This window comes from Trachypithecus francoisi, unplaced genomic scaffold, assembly GCF_009764315.1.
Source record: "Trachypithecus francoisi isolate TF-2019V2 unplaced genomic scaffold, Tfra_2.0 Contig01676, whole genome shotgun sequence".
In the NCBI taxonomy this organism is placed as follows: Eukaryota; Metazoa; Chordata; class Mammalia; order Primates; family Cercopithecidae; genus Trachypithecus; species Trachypithecus francoisi.
The window spans coordinates 1,101,728-1,122,392 of NW_022681448.1; the positions used below are offsets into that span (position 1 = coordinate 1,101,728).

At 41.9% G+C, this 20,665-nt stretch overlaps 1 protein-coding gene across 5 annotated transcripts in view; it reads left to right on the top strand.

Annotated features, from left to right (window-relative positions):
* The window catches only part of MICU2 (mitochondrial calcium uptake 2), a 113,732-nt gene extending 96,287 nt beyond the window's left edge, over positions 1 to 17,445 (top strand). For all 5 annotated transcript variants that reach the window (XM_033196950.1, XM_033196956.1, XM_033196983.1 and 2 more), the window contains 4 exons: positions 5,744 to 5,915; positions 12,809 to 12,917; positions 14,489 to 14,646; positions 16,784 to 17,445. In XM_033196950.1, coding sequence (XP_033052841.1) covers positions 5,744 to 5,915; positions 12,809 to 12,917; positions 14,489 to 14,646; positions 16,784 to 16,888 — 544 coding nt within the window. In that variant the 3' untranslated portion in view covers positions 16,889 to 17,445. The remainder of the gene's footprint in view (positions 1 to 5,743; positions 5,916 to 12,808; positions 12,918 to 14,488; positions 14,647 to 16,783) is intronic.
* Positions 17,446 to 20,665: the final 3,220 nt, after the last annotated feature.

A 20,665-nucleotide genomic window follows, 5' to 3' on the forward strand; every position in this document is an offset into this window, starting at 1 on the left:
TTCTCACCTTACTTTTCTTCAATGGGAATGATTTTATTTCAAATTCTTACTTTACTGTTTTTTAAATTAGTTCTTCTATAAATTATGGGCCCTGTGAAATTTGTCATACCGTCACGCAGTTTTTTAAATCCAATTAAATTAACAAAAACTTTAAACATGAAAATTTTCAGGAGCTTTCTTAGATATTGCAAAGTGTCCCTAAAGTTAAAATTGTAATTATACTAGGCTGGAATTTATGGCAATCATAAGATATCTTTTACATTTTGCTAAGTCATAAAATAACAGAAAATGGCTTCTAATAATATTTCCAAAAGCTTGCACCAACGTACTAGCCAAATTAATCATTGATATTCCACATTTTTTCGTATGTATTATTTAGAGCTTATACTTTTGTGTTTCTGGGAGTATAATGTTATAACATGTTTAACTGATGAAGGAGGCAAAGGCTGAAAATACAGGAGTGACAGGAAATTGCTAGAGGAGAAGAAGTACAGGAATATAGATGGGATTCAGAGTGCAGCATGGACAGGAAAAGGGACTCCCTGTCCGTTGTGAAAGGAGGGAGAGGGTGGGGAAAAGGATGCATGTGGATGTTGTTACAATTTTTAGTGACAATAAGAAAATGAATGAATTTATTAAACAATGATTTCTAGTTTCTGTAGGAAGCAGGGGCAAAGTCATATGCTGAGGATAAACAGAAAAGAGTGTGAAAATGAAATAGCCTCTATGTAAAATCAAGAAGACACATTTCCAGGCTAGCAGAAGAGTGTCTGTAAGGGTCAAGGACCCAGTTGAAAATGTGCGGCCGGGCGCGGTGGCTCAAGCCTGTAATCCCAGCACTTTGGGAGGCCGAGACGGGCGGATCATGAGGTCAGGAGATCGAGACCCTCCTGGCTAATACAGTGAAACCCCGTCTCTACTAAAAATACAACAACTAGCCGGGCGAGGTGGCGGCGCCTGTAGTCCCAGCTACTCGGGAGGCTGAGGCAGGAGAATGGCGTGAACCCGGGAGGCGGAGCTTGCAGTGAGCTGAGATCCGGCCACTGCACTCCAGCCTGGGCGACAGAGCGAGACTCCGCCTCAAAAAAAAAAAAAAAAAAAAAAAAAAAAAAAAAAAAAAAGAAAATGTGCACCATGAGTTTGTGCAAATACCACTATATACAGTTAGTTATAGTATGGTTTTCTTTAAGCCATACTTGAAGAAGGCCTTTTACAGCCCATTAGAGCTGAGGTTGTGGGTGAGAAAGTGGAAAGCCGTTAAGAGCGGAGTCGGGAGCTGGGCGCCGCGGCTCACACCTGTAATCCCAGCACTTTGGGAGGCCAAGGCAGACAGATTGCTTGAGCCCAGGACTTCGACAGCAGCATGGGCAACATGGCGCAACCTCATCTTTACAAAAGAGATGGGTGTGGTGGTGTGCACCCATCAGCCAAGTTACTTAGGAGGCTGAGGTGGGGAGGATCACCAGAGTCCAGGGAGGTCAAGGCTGCAGTGAGTTGTGATCACACCACTGCACTCCAGCCTGGGCAACAGTGAGACCCTGTCTTTAAAAAAAAAAAAAAAGAGGCCGGGCGCGGTGGCTCAAGCCTGTAATCCCAGCACTTTGGGAGGCCGAGACGGGCGGATCACGAGGTCAGGAGATCGAGACCATCCTGGCTAACACGGTGAAACCCCGTCTGTACTAAAAAGTGCAAAAAACTAGCCGGGCGAGGTGACGGACGCCTGTAGTCCCAGCTACTCGGGAGGCTGAGGCAGGAGAATGGCGTAAACCTGGGAGGCGGAGCTTGCAGTGAGCTGAGATCCGGCCACTGCACTCCAGCCTGGGCGACAGAGCAAGACTCCGTCTCAAAAAAAAAGAAAGAAAAAGTGAAGTCTGGGCATGAAGAATGAAAATGAAAAAGATAGTTACATCTCATCCTCAGTACATCTCATCCTCAGTACATCTCCTCCTCAGTACCATCACAGCAACGGGCAGGTGTTTACATGGTGCATGGCATCTTTCTAAGTATTTTCCGTATGTATTATCTCACCTGTCCTTACAAGGTGAGGTTAGTGTCCTCTCTTTATAACTAGAATCTGATGAGGTTAAGGGACTTGATACAGGATCACATACTTTAGAAACTGAAGAGGTGAGATTCAGGTTTCTCATGAAAGGTTTAAGTGATCATGTGGTTTCTGAAAGAGTTCCACAGTTCCCTGGTAGGTGGTGGGTGCATTGAATGGGCTTTCAAGTACCAGACTAGGTTACCAGACGGACAGTCATATTCGGTAGATACTACCACGGATCAAGAGAAGCTCGTCAGTTGAAGAAAAATTTGTCATTTGTTTTCTGTTTTTTCACTTATACAACTAATCAAAAAGATTTCCCAGATGAAATATCACTTAACCATTTAAGTAAAAACCACAGTGTAATTTAATTCTGTCTCCCAGAATTTTGGTGTGCTTTTATTTTTATGAAAGCAGCAGGGCCGGGCGCGGTGGCTCAAGCCTGTAATCCCAGCACTTTGGGAGGCCGAGACGGGCGGATCACGAGGTCAGGAAATCGAGACCATCCTGGCTAACACGGTGAAACCCCGTCTCTACTAAAAAAATACAAAAAATTAGCCAGGCGAGGTGGCGGACGCCTGCAGTCCCAGCTACTGGGGAGGCTGAGGCAGGAGAATGGCGTGAACCCAGGAGGCGGAGCTTGCAGTGAGCTGAGATCGCGCCACCGCACTCCAGCCTGGGGGACAGAGCGAGACTCTGTCTCAAAAAAAAAAAAAAAAAAAAAAGGAAGCAGCAGATAATTTAAATTGTGAAAATTGAGTTTTCTATCAACCTACGTATTGTTCTGGGGGAAAGCATTGACTCTTGGGCTGCTCAGGCAGCTCCTGAGGGCATTTTCCCGCTCTGCATCAGTGCTTTTTGATTTTGTTGTGTTTTTCCAGTCTTTTTTACTCTTCTCTCTTACTGTCTTTGGTGGTTTTTCTTCTGCATTTCTTTTCTCTTCTTTTAAGCTCCATGATTAGCCTTAAACATAGTGACCAGAAATAATCCCTGAGTTTATTTCTAGTCTGGCACACTTGACCTCATTTTTTATTCCAATGAATTTTTTAAACTGAAAATAAACCTGTGACTTAAGATATATAATGGTTAGAGGGAAGAAAATTGGCCTCAATTCTTCTCGTCAGGAAAAATTGGGGAGGATATTGATACTGATGTACTTTTTAGGACTGGGATTGTTAAAAGTTCTGAAATACCAGTTATTAGTTGAGGATTTCTGAGTTTCATGAAGCGTTTTTATAAATTCAGAGGTGTCTAGAAGCAGTGGTGTGCTAGTAAATATGTTTAACAATCATTGTCTCAGGAAGAACAGCCTTGATTTGTAATGTTTGCCAATTAGTAGTATAAATAAATGCCAATGTCAAGCTCCCCAGCATGAAGCAGAGATGGGAAGACATGCACGAAAGACTCACAGCCGGTACACACCACTCCAGTACACCACTGCCTAAACAATTCCAATAAGGAAAAACAGATCTCTCCCATTGCTTCCAATTAACCCACTGATTTATAAAGTATGTCATTTGTTCGCAATGTGTCTGGCAGCCTTATCTACTATAAATTTTCCAATTCATATATGCATGTTCAGATCATGTTCCAGGCTTTCATGTTATAACAAGATAATATGATTTTAGGCTTAAAGGGAAAAGATTATCATCATAACTGGACTTATATTCATTAAAAGTAGATAATTAGGTAAGATTAAAGTAGCTTAATCCAGACAATGTATAGTTTAACAGCAATTAAGTTTATAATATTTCAGCCTCTGGTAGAGGCTCGGATAGAGCCTGAAGAAAAAGCAAAGGAAGGGAACAAGTTAGAGATGTTTTTATACCTTATCTTCTGCTTGCCTAATTCAGTGTACATTCATTTGCAAGTAAAGCATACATTTAACAGTTCTAATAAGAATCAGTGGAATGTCATGACAGTATACAGGGCAGGAAAACTCAACAAAATAAAAAGCAAAGTATATCAGTAAAATATTTTATTGATCTATTAGTCCAAACTCGAAGTGCTTCACATTTTAGATAAAGTTCTGCTTTGACCCAGAAAGAAACATGGCATTGATGAATCCGTGTATTCAGTACGTTCAGAAAATGTTTTAAGTAACAAACTCTTGCCTACCATGTAGACAGAAGTCTAAGATCAAACTCCTCCTTCATGCTTTTAAGATTTATGGGATAAATATAGAACTTCAAGCAAGTAATTTTTTAAGTGATGATTTTTCTCCCACTGAACTGGAATGTCCCTCTTCTATCAACCAATGTATTTTTTTTTTTTTGAGATGGAGTCTCGCTCTATAGCCCAGGCTGGAGTGCAGTGGCCGGATCTCAGCTCACTGCAAGCTCCGCCTCCCGGGTTCACGCCATTCTCCTGCCTCAGCCTCCCGAGTAGCTGGGACTACAGGCGCCCGCCACCTCGCCCGGCTAGTTTTTTGTATTTTTTAGTAGAGACGGGGTTTCACCGTGTTAGCCAGGATGGTCTGATCTCCTGACCTCGTGATCCGCCCGCCTCGGCCTCCCAAAGTACTGGGATTACAGGCTTGAGCCACCGCGCCCGGCCAATGTATATTTTCATTTGAATTTGACATGACAGATAGTACCAATCTTTTAACGTGTAGAAAAGTGAATAAAGGGATCTGCAACATATTAAAATTTGTGGAGATGATAATACTTTTCACATGATTTAGGTTATAAATAAAGTGCAACATTTCTGGGTTCTTGTTCAAAGAAGATATATTTTAATCTGATATCTTTTCAACTTGTTCCTTTCCTGGGAAGCCATTGATGACAGTTTGATCAAAGTGCCATGTTGTTTTTATAAGAAAGGAATGTTGAGTCATATTGACATATATTATTGTCAAAAAGGATTGTGTTTTTAGATAGAGTAAGCTTTTGATGCCAAGCCATTGATTACACTGATTAACTTTGGTATTTGAAAAATATTAGGCTGGGCGCGGTGGCTCAAGCCTGTAATCCCAGCACTTTGGGAGGCCGAGACGGGCGGATCACGAGGTCAGGAGATCAAGACCATCCTGGCTAACATGGTGAAACCCCGTCTCTACTAAAAAATACAAAAAAAAAAAAAAACTAGCTGGGCGAGGTGGCGGCGCCTGTAGTCCCAGCTACTCGGGAGGCTGAGGCAGGAGAATGGCGTGAACCCGGGAGGCGGAGCTTGGAGTGAGCTGAGATCCGGCCACTGCACTCCAGCCTGGGCGACAGAGCGAGACTCCGTCTCAAAAAAAAAAAAAAAAAGAAAAAGAAAAATATTAGGAAGTAGTAATTATGATTAACATTCTAAAAGCCGTGTCCCACCTCAATTTTAAATTTATCTGATTATTGATAATTTTTCTGTATTGGAAAAAAACTAGTTTCCATGGAATAGTATTTTCTCTGGATGTATCAAAGCAACATTTTACATATTTTTTTAAGTCTTTAGGTTTATCAAAATGTAGGTTGTCAGGTATGACTTATACAAACAAATTGAGTATAGTGAGTTACTGATGGAAGCCAGTGTTGGACTTAATCAATTTCTCTGCATCCTCCCTCTCCCCACAATCCTTGCACAGCACTAATGCTTCATCCTGCTCACTATCAGGAGACCTTCACTCAGTAGGTAATAGTGAAGGTACTTTGCCAACCCATTTACAATATTTAAGGTTGAATGCCACTAGTTACTTTACTAATTTCATATTTTAACATTTAGATTTATGGAAAATTTACAAACAGAGATTCAAGAAATGGAATTCCTTCAGTTTTCTAAAGGTTTGAGTTTCATGAGGAAAGAAGACTTTGCAGAGTGGCTACTTTTTTTCACTAACACTGAAAATAAAGATATTTATTGGAAAAATGTGAGAGAGAAGTTGTCAGCAGGAGAGGTTGGTATACCTTTTTATTATTGCATGTGATAAAGATGAAATAATAAGTTAGACATAAATAAATAAATAAATAAATAGATTTATTTATAAATTTATAAATTACATAATTTACATAAATTACATAAATTACATAAATAAACTTCTGAATTAACCAAGACTGTGCTACTCTCGATGGTATAATCAACTTGAGGAATGTTCTCTACATGCTCTTTTCCTGTGAAGGAAAACTACTGCCTAAGACAGAATCAGTCTAGCAATTACAAGTTTTCTATTTCCAGTAAAGTCAAGAATAAGACAAGTATCACCACTATTATTTAATATCATTCTGGAAATCTTAACCAGTCCAAATTAACAAGATTAATTAAAAGAGTATAAAAATGTGAAAGGGGGTAGTAGTTGTCTTTGTTTTTATCTGATGCAATTATATGCCTAGAGAACCCAAGAGAATCCAGTAGAAAAATTGGAAACAATAAGAATTCAATAAAGTACCTGTTATGATGCTAATATATAAGAAGCAGCAGCTCTCCTATATACAAATTACAAGTAGAAAATGTAATGACATGCATATGTGTGTGTATATAAATATGAGATGTATGAAATTATGATTGCCAAGCTATTAATAATTATTCATGTACAGTAGTGAGGTTTCAAGTGATTTTTACTTTCTTTCTTTATACCTTTATGTATTATTCCAAAAAAATGTTTGCAGTGAACATATATTTTACATAACTTTTTTTTTTTTTTTTTTTTTTTTTTTTGTGACGGAGTCTCGCTCAATCGCCGGGGCTGGAGTGCAGTGGCCGGATCTCAGCTCACTGCAAGCTCCGCCTCCCGGGTTCACGCCATTCTCCTGCCTCAGCCTCCCCAGTAGCTGGGACTACAGGCGCCGCCACCTCGCCCGGCTAGATTTTTGTACTTTTTTAGTAGAGATGGGGTTTCACCATGTTAGCCAGGATGGTCTCGATGTCCTGACCTCGTGATCCGCCCATCTCGGCCTCCCAAAGTGCTGGGATTACAGGCTTGAGCCACCGCGCCCAGCTTATATAACTTTTTAAAAAGTTACTTCTGTTGTAAGAAAAAAGAAAATGCAATAGAAGAACCCAGTTATAATTGCAAGAAAAATATATAACAATTAGAAATAAATGTAACAAAAAAGAAGAAAACTTAATAGCCTTGATAGATATAAAAAGAAAACTTATCTAATTATAAGACATCCCCTATTATTGAATAGAAAGTCTTAGAATTATAAGTACAACAATTCTGTCTTCAGTTAGTCTATAAGTGTAATGGTTATATTAGAACAGCCCGAGTTTACTGCAGTTAGAAATTAACCCTGAAATCTCCCTGGCTGACACTGAGTTTCTTAGTCATGCCACATTTCCATTGTGGGCTGATAGGAGTCTCTGTCTGCATAGAGGTCTAGTCCCATTCAGGGTCTGGAGGCTGTGCCATCTTGGAGTTTCATCATCTGGAAGAAGTACCACGCTCAGAGGCTGTGGCAGGAAAAGAAGGAGGGAGTCACAATCGAGCAACTAAATATTTTGGCCTGGAAACATCACCTGACACTTGGCAGTTGACCAGACTAATCACATAACCCCACCTGAATGCAGGGAGGCCAGGAACTCCAGTCTTTCATATCTGCAGGCATCAGAATAGAGCCAGATACTGGGGAACACTCGTGGGTTTCAATAAAAATACCACTGAATTCTTCGGAAGAAACTAGACAAGCTATAAAACTTTATATGATCACACCTGTAATACCAGCACTTTGCGAGGCCAAGGCGGGCAGATCATGAGGTCAGGAGATCGAGACCATCCTGGTTAACATGATGAAACCACATCTCTACTAAAAATACAAAAAATTAGCCAGGCGTGGTGGCAGGCGCCTGTAGTCCCATGTATTCCAGAGGCTGAGCAGGAGAATGGCATGAACGCGAGATTGGGCCACTGCACTCCAGCCCGGGTGACAGTGCGAGACTCCATGTCAAAAAAAACAAAACAAAAAAACTTTATATGAAAAGAATGTCAACATATTAAAATATATTATCAAACCTTGGTAACTAAAACAGTTTGTTACTGACAATGAATTTGACAGACTCCAGGAATAGACTTAAGCATATGGGAAATTTAGTATTTATGAAATAGTATTTTAAATTAGTTGAGTAAAATAATTATTAATAGGTGCCGTGGCTCAAGGTGCCGTGGCTCAAGCCTGTAATCCCAGCACTTTGGGAGGCCGAGACGGGCGGATCACTAGGTCAGGAGATCGAGACCATCCTGGCTAACACGGTGAAACCCCGTCTCTACTAAAAATACAAAAAACTAGCCTGGCAAGGTGGCGGCGCCTGTAGTCCCAGCTACTCGGGAGGCTGAGGCAGGAGAATGGCGTAAACCCGGGAGGCGGAGCTTGCAGTGAGCTGAGATCTGGCCACTGCACTCCAGCCTGGGTGACAGAGCGAGACTCCGTCTCAAAAAAAAAAAAAAAAAGAATTATTAATAAATGGCATTAGGATAATTCACTGACCATCTGAGGGAGAAAATGAACATAAATCTCTATACCATTCATTACTCTAAAATAAATTTTGGATGAATCAAAAAATGTTGAAGAAAAAAAATCAGACTGAGTAAGTGTAGAATATAACATGGAAACAATGTTTCATCTTACGTTATATACCTTTCTAAGCAAAACCCAAAACCTTTCAAAGAAAACTTGATGAAATACCTAAAAATTAAAATTCTGTTGCCTCACCTCATCCCCTGCAAAAATTATAATCAGAGTCAAAAGAAAAAGTTACCAACATGAGGAAGGGGGAGATATTGATATGTAAAGACCAGTTTTCTTAATTTATAATGGGATCTTTAAAAATCAGTAGGGATTGGCTGGGCATGGTTGCTCGTTCCTGTAATCCCAGCACTTTGTGGGCCAAGGAGGTGGCCCTCTCGAGGTCAGGAGTTCGAGACTAGCCAGGCCAACATGGTGAAACCCAATCTCCACCAAAAAATACAAAAAAAAGTAGCCGGCCATGGTGCCACACACCTGTAGTCCCAGCTACTCAGGAGGCTGAGGCAGGAGAATTGGATGAACCTGGGAGACAAAGGTTGCAGTGAGCCAAGATGACGCCTGGGCAACAGAGTAAGATTGTCTCAAAAAAAAAAAAAAAACAGTAGGTATCAAGAACTACTTGGCCGGGCGCGGTGGCTCAAGCCTGTAATCCCAGCACTTTGGGAGGCTGAGACGGGCGGATCACGAGGTCAGGAGATCGAGACCATCCTGGCTAACACGGTGAAACCCCGTCTCTACTAAAAATACAAAAACTAGCCGGGCGAGGCGGCGGGCGCCTGTAGTCCCAGCTACTCGGGAGGCTGAGGCAGCAGAATGGCGTAAACCCGGGAGGCGGAGCTTGCAGTGAGCTGAGATCCGGCCACTGCACTCCAGTCCGGGCGACAGAGCGAGACTCCGCCTCAAAAAAAAAAAAAAAAAGAACTACTCCTCCTGAGTATCCAGAACTGTTCCTCCTGAGGAACAGTGCTGTCCACATTTTAAAATGGTCTGAGATTTTTTTCCCTATTTAATATATCACGAGAACCTGAAAATCAACATGTGAATAACTATAAAGTGTCTGAAATTTTATCCCTTTGCAAGTTAGCCTGCACAGTTTCATGGATGCTTGCAGAAGATACAAGACTATTGAGTCAGACACAAAGAATGTTATAATGTAGCAACAACATGAGCAACATACTTGTGTCAGTTCCCCCTAGCCTCCCAAGCCCCATGGACATGAAGCTGAGAGGCCCAGGTAGATGCTGCCCACACAGCAGATTCACATCAGGCTGAGGACTCTCATCTTAGTGATCTCAATGTTTTGTTATGGGCAGTAAACAAGCCTTCCTGAGCTTTGCTGCAGTGGGTGGCATTGTGTATTCATGATACTGGACAGTCAGCAAAGCTGTCCTATGCTCCTGAGGAACAGTGCTGTCCACTATACAAACAATTCTCCTGCCTCAGCCTCCTGAGTAGCTGGGATTACAGGAACACGCCACCATGCCTCGCTAATTTTGGTATGTTTAGTAGAGATGGGTTTCACTGTGTTGGCCAGGCTGGTCTCGAACTCCCAGCCTCAGGTGATCCGCCTCGGCCTCCCAAAGTGCTGGGATTACAGGCGTGAAATCCTTGAAGATATAATCTGAAACAAAAATGCAGTTGGTGCCTCTGATGTACAGAAACGTGAGACCCAGCTGGGCGCGGTGACTCACGCCTGTAATCCCAGCACTTTGGAAGGCCGAGGTGGGCAAATCATGAGGTCAGGAGACTGAGACCATCTTGGCTAACACAGTGAAACTCCATCTCTACCAAAAATACAAAAAATTAGCCGGACGTCGTGGCGGGCGCCTGTAGTCCCAGCTACTCGGGAGGCTGAGGCAGGAGAATGGCGTGAACCCAGGAGGTGAAGCTTGCAGTGAGCCAAGATTGCACCACTGCACTCCAGCCTGGGCTACAGAGCAAGACTCCGTCTCAAAAAAAGGAAAAAAAAAAAAAAGAAACGTGAGACTCATGGAGAATGGTCTCCCACAATAAGAAGTTACCTAACAACCCATTAGAAATTTGGGCAAAGGACATAAGCAGGAAACAATAAGAGAAATCCTCAAATGACTAATAAGCATGTGAAAAATGTTTTACTTCATTCACAAAGACATACAAATTCAGGCCGGGCCTATGGCTCACACCTGGAATTCCAGCACTTTGGGAGGCCGAGGCACGTGGATCACCTGAGGCCGGGAGTTTGAGACTAGCCTGGCCAACATGGTGAAACCCCGTCTCTTCTAAAAATACAAAAATTAGCGGGGTGTGGTGGCACATGCCTATAATCACAGTTGCTTGGGAGGCTGAGGCAGAAGAATCCCTTGAATCAGGGAGGCAGAGGTTCTGGTGAGCCAAGATCACGCCACTGCACTCCAGGCTGGGCGACAGAGCAAGACTCCGTAAGACATACAAATTCAAATATTAATAAAATACCATTTTTCATCTATCAGAAAAGCAGACATCAGAAAAGTTACACCCAGTGCCTACTTTGAGGTCATGATAGAAGCAACCACTCTTTTATTTGTCCCGATAAATACACTGGTTTTTTTCTTTTTTCTTTTTTTCCTCTCTGCCTATCATCTTGTAATATACTGTTAAGAAAGTAAAGCAAGGTACAGAAATACGTGAAGAGATTGTTCCCATTGAGTAAAACGAGATGTGTATGTACATGTATATACTTTAATAAGAATAGAATATTAGCCAGGCGTGGTGGCTCACACCTATAATCCCAGCACTTTGGGAGGCTGAGGCAAGTGAATCACTTGAGGTCAGGAGTTTGAGACCAACCTGACCAATACAGTGAAACCCCGTCTCTACTAAAAATACAAAAATCAGCCAGACGTGGTGGCATGCACCTGTAGTCCCAGCTACTCGCGACGCTGAGACAAGAGAATTGCTTGAACCTGGGAGGCGGAGGTTGCAGTGAGCCAAGATCGCGCCATTGCACTCCAGCCTGGGTGACAGAGCGAGACTCCGTCTCAAAAAAAAGAAATTTCTGGATGGAGACACAAAGAATTGGTAACTCATGTCTGGGGAATGAAACTGGGAATCAGAGTGGAAGAACTTTTCATCATTTATCCTTCATGTTGTTTGAATTTTTTTTTTTTTTTTTTTTTTTTTTTTTTTTTGAGACGGAGTCTTGCTCTGTCACCCAGGCTGGAGTGCAGTGGCCGGATCTCGGCTCACTGCAAGCTCCGCCTCCCGGGTTCATGCCATTCTCCCGCCTCAGCCTCCGGAGTAGCTGGGACTACAGGCGCCCGCCACCTCGCCCGGCTAGTTTTTTGTATTTTTTGTAGAGACGGGGTTTCACCGTGTTAGCCAGGATGGTCTCGATCTCCTGACCTCGTGATCCACCCGTCTCGGCCTCCCAAAGTGCTGGGATTACAGGCTTGAGCCACCGCGCCCGGCCGTTGTTTGAATTTTTAACCATGTGCACATACTACTTTTTCAAAAACTTTATTGAAATGTTTAAAAATAAAAATATCATGAAGTCACAAAAGCTCTAAACCAGTGAAGACTACACATTACAGAGGGCGTGATCCTGAACATCCCTACAAAGAGAAACTTTTTTTTTCAGGTGGGGAAGAATTTACTTTCTTTTTTTGTTTTTTTTTTTTTTTTTTTGAGACAGTCTCACTCTGTCCCCCAGGCTGGAGTGTGGTGGCGCGATCTCAGCTCGCTGCCAGCTCCGCCTCCCGGGTTCACGCCTCCCGGGTTCACACCATGCATGCCCCATTTATTTGTAAGTGCGCTGATTGAAGTCAGATGGACCAAGGTTGAGATCCTGATTGTTCCAGTTAGTAGACCTTGGCAAACTACATAACCCCTGAAGTGTTACCTAAGACTTAGAGAGGCTAAGGTCATACATGTTATAAAGGGCAGAACCAGAATTTCAGCCTAAGTCCATCTAACTCCAAAACCCAGTGCTCTTAGTGCTGTGTCCATTAATAAAACTTAGCAGAAGTGGACCACTTAACAGAGTATGGTAGTCTCTTCAAGCTGCCACCCCAAAACACCACAGGCTAGGCAACTTATACAATAAATTGATTTCTCACAGTTCTGGAGGCCAGGAGTCCAAGATCAAGACACCAGCAGAGCCCGTTTCGGGTGAGGCCTCTTGCCCGGCCTGCACACGTCGCCTTCTCACTGTGGCCTTTGCGTGGCCATTTCTTTGTGCACACAGAGAGAAAGGGTTGTCTCTTCCTCTTAGAACGGCACTAGTCTTTACGGTAGAAAAGAAGGTTCACAGTTAACATTTATAACATTATTTAATGTATTTACAAAATTGTAATAAAAACTCTTACTTTATTAGAGCATTAGTTTGGATGAATTCAAGTCATTTTGCCATTTTACAACCCAGTTGGAAGACTTTGCTATTGCCATGCAAATGTTCAGTTTAGCTCATCGTCCTGTCAGACTAGGTAAGTTATATGAAAAACCATGTGATTTTTATCATCTATAAACAGTTTTAGTATATTCTCCAACTAAATACTACCAATCAAGGAACAAATTATAAGTAAAAATAATTGATTGACCTTTTAATTCAGTTTGATTATTCTAGATTTAGAATACCAGTACTCGGCCGGGCGCGGTGGCTCAAGCCTGTAATCCCAGCACTTTGGGAGGCCGAGACGGGCGGATCACGAGGTCAGGAGATCGAGACCATCCTGGCTAACACGGTGAAACCCCGTGTCTACTAAAAATACAAAAACTAGCCGGGCGAGGTGGCGGGCGCCTGTAGTCTCAGCTACTCGGGAGGCTGAGGCAGGAGAATGGCATGAACCTGGGAGGCGGAGCTTGCAGTGAGCTGAGATCTGGCCGCTGCACTCCAGTCCCGGCGACAGAGTGAGACTCCGCCTCAAAAAAAAAAAAAAAAAAAAAAAAAAAAAAAGAATACCAGTACTCCAATTTAATGGTTACTTTTTTTTTTGTCTTTTTTTTTTTTTCCCTTTTTGTGGAGAACGGGGTCTCGCTGTATTACCCAGGCAGGTCTCGAACTCCTGGGCTCAAGCTATCCTCCCGCCTCTGCCTCCCTGAGAGCTGGGATTACAGGCGTGAGCCACCGCGCCCGGCAGTGGTTACTTTCTATACTTTTATTTTCTCATTCTCCTAAAAAGAAGAAGGCCGGAGGCCGGGCGCGGTGGCTCAAGCCTGTAATCCCAGCACTTTGGGAGGCCGAGACGGGCGGATCACGAGGTCAGGAGATCGAGACCATCCTGGCTAACACGGTGAAACCCCCGTCTCTACTAAAAATACAAAAACTAGCCGGGCGAGGTGGCGGGCGTCTGTAGTCCCAGCTACTCAGGAGGCTGAGGCAGGAGAATGGCGTAAACCCGGGAGGCGGAGCTTGCAGTGAGCTGAGATCCGGCCACTGCACTCCAGCCTGGGTGACAGAGCAAGACTCTGCCTCAAAAAAAAAAAAAAAAAAAAAAAAAAAGAAGAAGGCCGGGCGTGGTGGCTCATGCCTGTAATCCCAGCAGTTTGGGAGGCTGAGGTGGGCGGATCACAAGGTCAGGAGTTCAAGATCAACCTGGCCAACATGGTGAAACCCCCGTCTCTACTAAAAATACAAAAATTAGCCAGGCGTGGTGGTGGACGCCTGTAATCCCAGCTACTTGGGAGGCTGAGGCATGAGAATCGCTTGAACCCACGAGACGGAGGTTGCAGTGAACCAAGATGGCACCATTGCACTCCAACCTGGGCAATGAGCAAGACTTCGTCTCAAAAAAAACAAAAAAGAAGGAAGAAATATTTTAATATATGTCTAGAGCACTGATTAAATTATAGCTGACTTATGATGCAGTGATTCTCATGACATTCCTCAACTTATGATTTGAATACTTTCTTCATGGGTATTTTTGTTTTTGTTTTACTTCCCAAATAATAAAAATTTGGATTTGCTTTTACTTCTCAAATAATGAAAATTTAGATTAATTTCACTTAGACTATTTCACATAGTTGATAAGTTGTTTTATATGTGTTTGTTTTTTAGCCGAGTTTAAGAGAGCTGTGAAAGTAGCAACAGGACAAGAACTCTCAAACAATATTTTGGACACCGTCTTCAAGATCTTTGATTTGGACGGTGATGAATGTCTTAGTCATGAAGAGTTTCTTGGGGTGTTAAAAAACAGAATGCATCGAGGTTTATGGGTAACAGATTTTTTTACATGATGTTTACATTATATATCATTAACTGAATGATATTAAACCTAGAATTTTGGCACTTGTACAGTCTTTAAATGGAGTTTTCATCACTTACAAAAAGATTATAAGCTGTAACTGAAATACAGAAATATATTTTATGTATGAGATTAGACATCTTTGCTTTTTAAAAAATAATCTGAATCTAATAAGAAATCACCATTTAAAGTTACCATGAGCTAACATTGCACCACTGCACTCTAGCCTGTGCAACAGAGCAAGCCCTTGTCTCTAAAAAAAAAAAAAAAACAATTTTTAAAAAAGGAAATTACTATTCAGAAATGTAGCCTAGCTGGACATGGTGGCGGACATCTGTAATCCCAGCACATTGTGGGAGGCTGAGCCAGGTGGATCACTTGAGGCCAAAAGTTCGAGACCAGCTTGGGTTGCATCACGAGACTCTGTTTCTACAAAAAAAAGGGGGAAAAATAATCATAGCCTAGGGTTTGACTAACTACATATAATTTGTAATTAGATATATGTAAATTTGAATCCCAGCTCAACTGTTTATTAACTGCCTAATCTTGCAAAGCCACTTAATTTTTTTTAGTCTTAGATTCTTTATCCATACCATGAGGAAACTAATGTACCAGAAAGCATTATTGTGAGAATTTAATGTAAAATACTTAGTATAGTGGCTGAGATTATGAAGTAAATGTCACTATTAGCATTATTCACTCAAAGTCACATGTGAGTCTGTACTTGTGGGACAAAACAAATTCAGATTTTTGTTCAGATTAGAATGTGCTAGAAGCACTCTCAGAAAGGAAGTCGGCCAGGGGAAGACTAGGGTCCAAAGAGAATCTACATGGTTGGTAGGTAGGCAAGAAGAAAGGAAGGAGAGAGAGAGAGAGTATGGTACTATTCATGAAAATAAAGCTATTTACAACTTAGAAAAGCAATTCCATTTCCTGCAACAAACATAACAGGGAAAAATAATAAATATGATTTTCATTAGCAAACGTATTAATATTTTATAAGCTTATCAGTTATCCAACACCCCATAAATGTATTCCTGGAAAGTAAGCCAGTCTTTACAGTTCACAATTGAATGTACCTGGGAGTCTCTTTGCCCTTTCTCAGAAGACATTAAAAAGAAAAGCTGTGAATCAGTCATAGGAAAAAGAATATATATAATCTGGAGTAGAATTTTGCTTCCACTTGGCTAATTTTCATCAATGCTGTGCTCCTGTGGTCACCCGGATCCAAGTATTTCCAAACCTTGACCTTTTCATTTTGTTGAGAGAAGTAGTAATCCACATGTATTTTTAGCTAACAAAACAGTTACATGAATTAGATTATTTCTTGAAGCTTTTCATCAAATATTTTGTGACCTATATTTTTTTTAATTTTAGCCAATGTTAAAGCTTTAGGCTTATAATTGTATTCCACATAGCTAAATAAAGTTCACCAGAAAAAAAGGGAAAGATTATAAAACATTATAAAAGGAAAACATTATAATTAAATTTTAAAGCCAGTATGTGAGAGAAGATGGCCCAAAGTCTTCATTACCCTCTTAGAGAAGAAACTCCATTAATGCGTGCTGAGTCTGGTTCCACTCCCTAGTTACTTTTAGCGTAGTCACATTCACTTTTTGTCTTTCACCCTCATTTTACAATTCTATTGTGATCATGTTTTACAACATAATTCATCCTCAACTACTTTTGGAGGAATGTGCGAAGGAAATAAGCAGTAATGTAAAGTACACATGAAATCATGTTTAACGGCCGGGCGCGGTGGCTCAAGCCTGTAATCCCAGCACTTTGGGAGGCCGAGACGGGCGGATCACGAGGTCAGGAGATCGAGACCATCCTGGCTAATACGGTGAAACCCCGTCTCTACTAAAAATACAAAAACTAGCCGGGCGAGGTGGCAGGCGCCTGTAGTCCCAGCTACTTGGGAGGCTGAGGCAGGAGAATGGCGGAAACTCAGGAGGCGGAGCTTGCAGTGAGCTGAGATCTGGCCACTGCACTCCAGTCCGGGCGACAGAGCGAGACTCCGCCTCAAAAAAAAAAAAAAAAAAAAAAAAAGAAATCATGTTTAACCTTGAAGACAGTGATTCTTGATTTTTACTTTTGGTTAACAGGTGCCACAACATCAGAGTATACAAGAATACTGGAAGTGTGTGAAGAAAGAAAGCATTAAAGGAGTAAAAGAAGTCTGGAAACAAGCCGGAAAAGGTCTTTTTTAATAAAAGATATAATAGTATGGCAATTATATTGTTCCAAATGTCAAAATCTGTGATATTTGGAAGTACTAGCTGTTTATCTTCCTAAGTGTTCATAGATATTCTTTGTGATATAAGCATGTCTTGTACTTGCTTTCTGATTCATAATTTTATTAAAGAACTTAGTAGAAAGAAAAGTAAGTATAAAAATAGATACTGGATTCTGTCAAAAGGCCTAGATTTGAAATAGTGTTTTGTACTTCGGTAAGATGGAAAGCTTAGTGATTCACTGATTTCTTGGACACTCTAATAATATACTTTCTGGAAGGATAAAACAAATACATACGGGAAAAAGTACTTGAGACCAAGGCCAGCATCAGTTCCAGACATCCTCATGTTCCTAATAGGCTAAATGAAGTTAACAACTTACTTGAGATTTTTCTCATCTGTACCTTATATATCTCATACATTTATTGTGTATTTTATGTCAGTAGCTTAGCTGTTTATTGTCTTTAAAATAACATGTAAATTTCAATGTTCTATCTGGAAGCAGAATAAAATATTTACATAGATACAAAAAATACTGAGGTGCTTTTTATTTTACATGTGTTTTTAAAACTACTTTAAAAAATTGTAAATACTCTCATCCCTTGCCAACTGTAGAGACAATGGAAAAGAAACCTCAGTGGCCACACACAACAAGGAAGATACACTTTGCAAAAATTGTTTGGAAAAGGCACAAATAGGAATGGGTCCAGCCCACAACAAGCAAAAACAAGCAATCCCTGAGGAGTAGAATTAGATTCCAGAGTTACTACAATATAATGCTCAGAATAACCAGTTCTCAACAAAAAAATTATAAAACATGTAAAGCAACAGGAAAATATGATCCATTCACAGGATATGAAGAATTTCACAGAAACCATACCTAAAGAAGACCAGACTTTGGAATTATTAGTCAAAGATGTTAAATCAATTGTTGTAAGTATGTTCAATATGTTTTCTAAAGGAAACCATGAATAAACACTAACAGAAATCAGAAAAACAATGTCTGAACAAAATGAAAATATAAATAAAGAGACAGAAATTATAAAAAGGAGCCAAGGCGGGGCGCGGTGGCTCAAGCCTGTAATCCCAGTACTTTGGGAGGCCGAGACGGGTGGATCATGAGGTCAGGAGATCGAGACCATCCTGGCTAACATGGTGAAACCCCGTCTCTACTAAAAATACAAAAAATTAGCCGGGCGTGGTGGCGGGTGCCTGTAGTCCCAGCTACTTGGGAGGCTGAGGCAGGAGAATGGCGTGAACCCGGGAGGCGGAGCTTGCAGTGAGCTGAGATCCGGCCACTGCACTCCATCCTGGGCGACAGAGCGAGACTCCGTCTCAAAAAAAAAAAAAAAAAGAAGTGACTCATGTGGCCGGGTGCAGTGGCTCACGCCTGTAATCCCAGCACTTTAGGAGGCCAAGGCAGGTGGATCATGAGGTCAGGAGATTGAGACCATCCTGGCTAACACAGTGAAACCCCGTCTCTACTGACAAAAAATTAGCCAGGCATGGTGGCAGGCGCCTGTAGTCCCAGCTTCTTGGGAGGCTGAGGCAGGAGAATGGCCAGAACCTGGGAGGCAGAACTTGCAGTGAGCCAAGATCGCACCATTGCACTCTAGTCTGGGCGACAGAGTGAGACTCCGTGTCAAAAAAAAAAAAAATGGCTCATGCATGTGTAAGAGACCTTCAATAAGAATGACAGTTTCTCTCCCACCAGAAACCATGGAGGCCAAAAGGCACTGGATGACGTATTTAAATTCTTGAAAGAAAAAGACTGTCAACCAAGAACTCTATATACACAGCAAAACTATCCTTCAAGAATGAAGGAGAAATTAAGATATATCCAGATTTAAAAGACTGAGTCTTATTACCAGTATCTGTCCTACAAGAAATGCTAAAAGGGAGTGCTTCAGGCTGAAAGGACAATAGACAGTAATTCAAAGACAGAAGAAAAAAATACTACTAAAGGTAACTTCATAAGTATATATAAAAACCACTGGGCCACAAATATGTGGAAATTAACAACACAACCAATGCCTCAAAGAAAAGGGAAATGAGAACGTATTTATTGAGACAAATAAAAATAAAAACACAACAGCAAAACTATGAGATGCAGTGAAAGCAGGGCTAAGAGGGAAATTTTTTTTTTATTTTTGAGACAAAGTCTCGCTCTTGTCCCCCAGGCTGGAGTGCAATGGCGTGATCTTGGCTCACTGCAACCTCCGCCTCCCAGGTTCAAGCAATTCTCCTGCCTCAGCCTCCCGAGTAGCTGGGATTACAGTCACCTGCCACCACGCCTGGCTAGTTTTTGTATTTTTAGTAGAGACGGGGTTTCACCATGTTGGCCAGGCTGGTCTCGAACTCCTGACCTCAGGTGATCCGCCCGCCTTGGCCTCCCAAAGTGCTGGGATTACAGGCCTAAGCCACCACACCCAGCCTTAAGAGAGAAATTAATAGCTGTAAATGTTTACATTTAAAAATAACAATAATCTCAAATTAACAACTTAACTTTACACCTTAAGGAACCAAAAAAAAAGGAAATCCAAAGATAGAAGGAAAGAAATAAAGAAAACCTAAACTGTGGTTTCATGTATTGACAAAGGCTCCTTATGGACAAGTTTGAGAGTTAAAAACTCCAGGCTGGGTGCAGTGGCTCACGCTTGTAATCCCGGAACTTTGGGAAGCCAAGGTGGGTGGATCACCTGAGGTGGGGAGTTCAAGACCAGCCTGATCAACATGGAGAAACCTCGTCTCTACTAAAAGTACAAAATTAGGCGTGGTGGCACATGTCTGTAATCCCAGCTATTTGGGAGGCTGAGGCAGAAGAATCGCTTGAACCTGGGAGGCGGAGGTTGCGGTTAGCAGAGATTGTGCCATTGCACGCCAGCCTGGGCAACAAGAGCGACAAAAAAAAAATCCAGAAGGCCCCAACATGGTAGCTCACGCCTGTAATCCCAGCACTTTGGGCAGCTGAGGCGCGAGTATCACTTGAGGTCAGGAGTTCAAAACCAGCCTGGCCAACATGGGGAAACACCCCGTCTCTACTAAAAATACAGAAATTGGCTGGGTGTGATGGCTTATGCCTGTAATCCCAGCTACTCAGGAGGCCGAGGCAGGAAAATCTCTTGAACCTATGAGGTAGACGTTGCAGTGAGCCGAGATCACACCACTGCACTCCAGCCTGGGTGCCAGAGTGAAACTCCGTCTCAGAAAAAAACAAAGTGAACAACAACAACAAAACTCTACAGGAAGCCATGCTTGGTGTATGAACCTATAGCCCCAGCTACTCAGGAGGCTGATGTGGGACGGTCCCTTAGGCCTTGGCATTCAAGGCTGCAGTGTGCTTTGATAGTACCTGTGATAGCTACTGCACCCTAGCCAGGGCAATATAGCAAGAGCCAATCTCTAAAAAAAAATAATAAATAAAAGACCAGGCGTGATGGTTCATGCCTCTAATCCCAGCACTTGGGAGGCCGAGGTGGACAGATCAGTTGAGGCTGGGAGTTCGAGACCAGCCTATTAAATTAATGGTAAACACCAAACCACAGATCCAGGAAGCTCAGAGAACACCAAACAGAACAAATACCATAAAATCTATGCTCAGGCATATTATATTCAAGCTTCAGAAAATCCAAGACAATGGGGAACTCTTGAAAAAAGCCAGAGGGGAGAGAAATAACCTCTAGGGGAACAAGCTTAAGAATAAATTACATTGAATAGTTGCAGAGAGCTGAAATCAAACCACTGCTCTCCAGC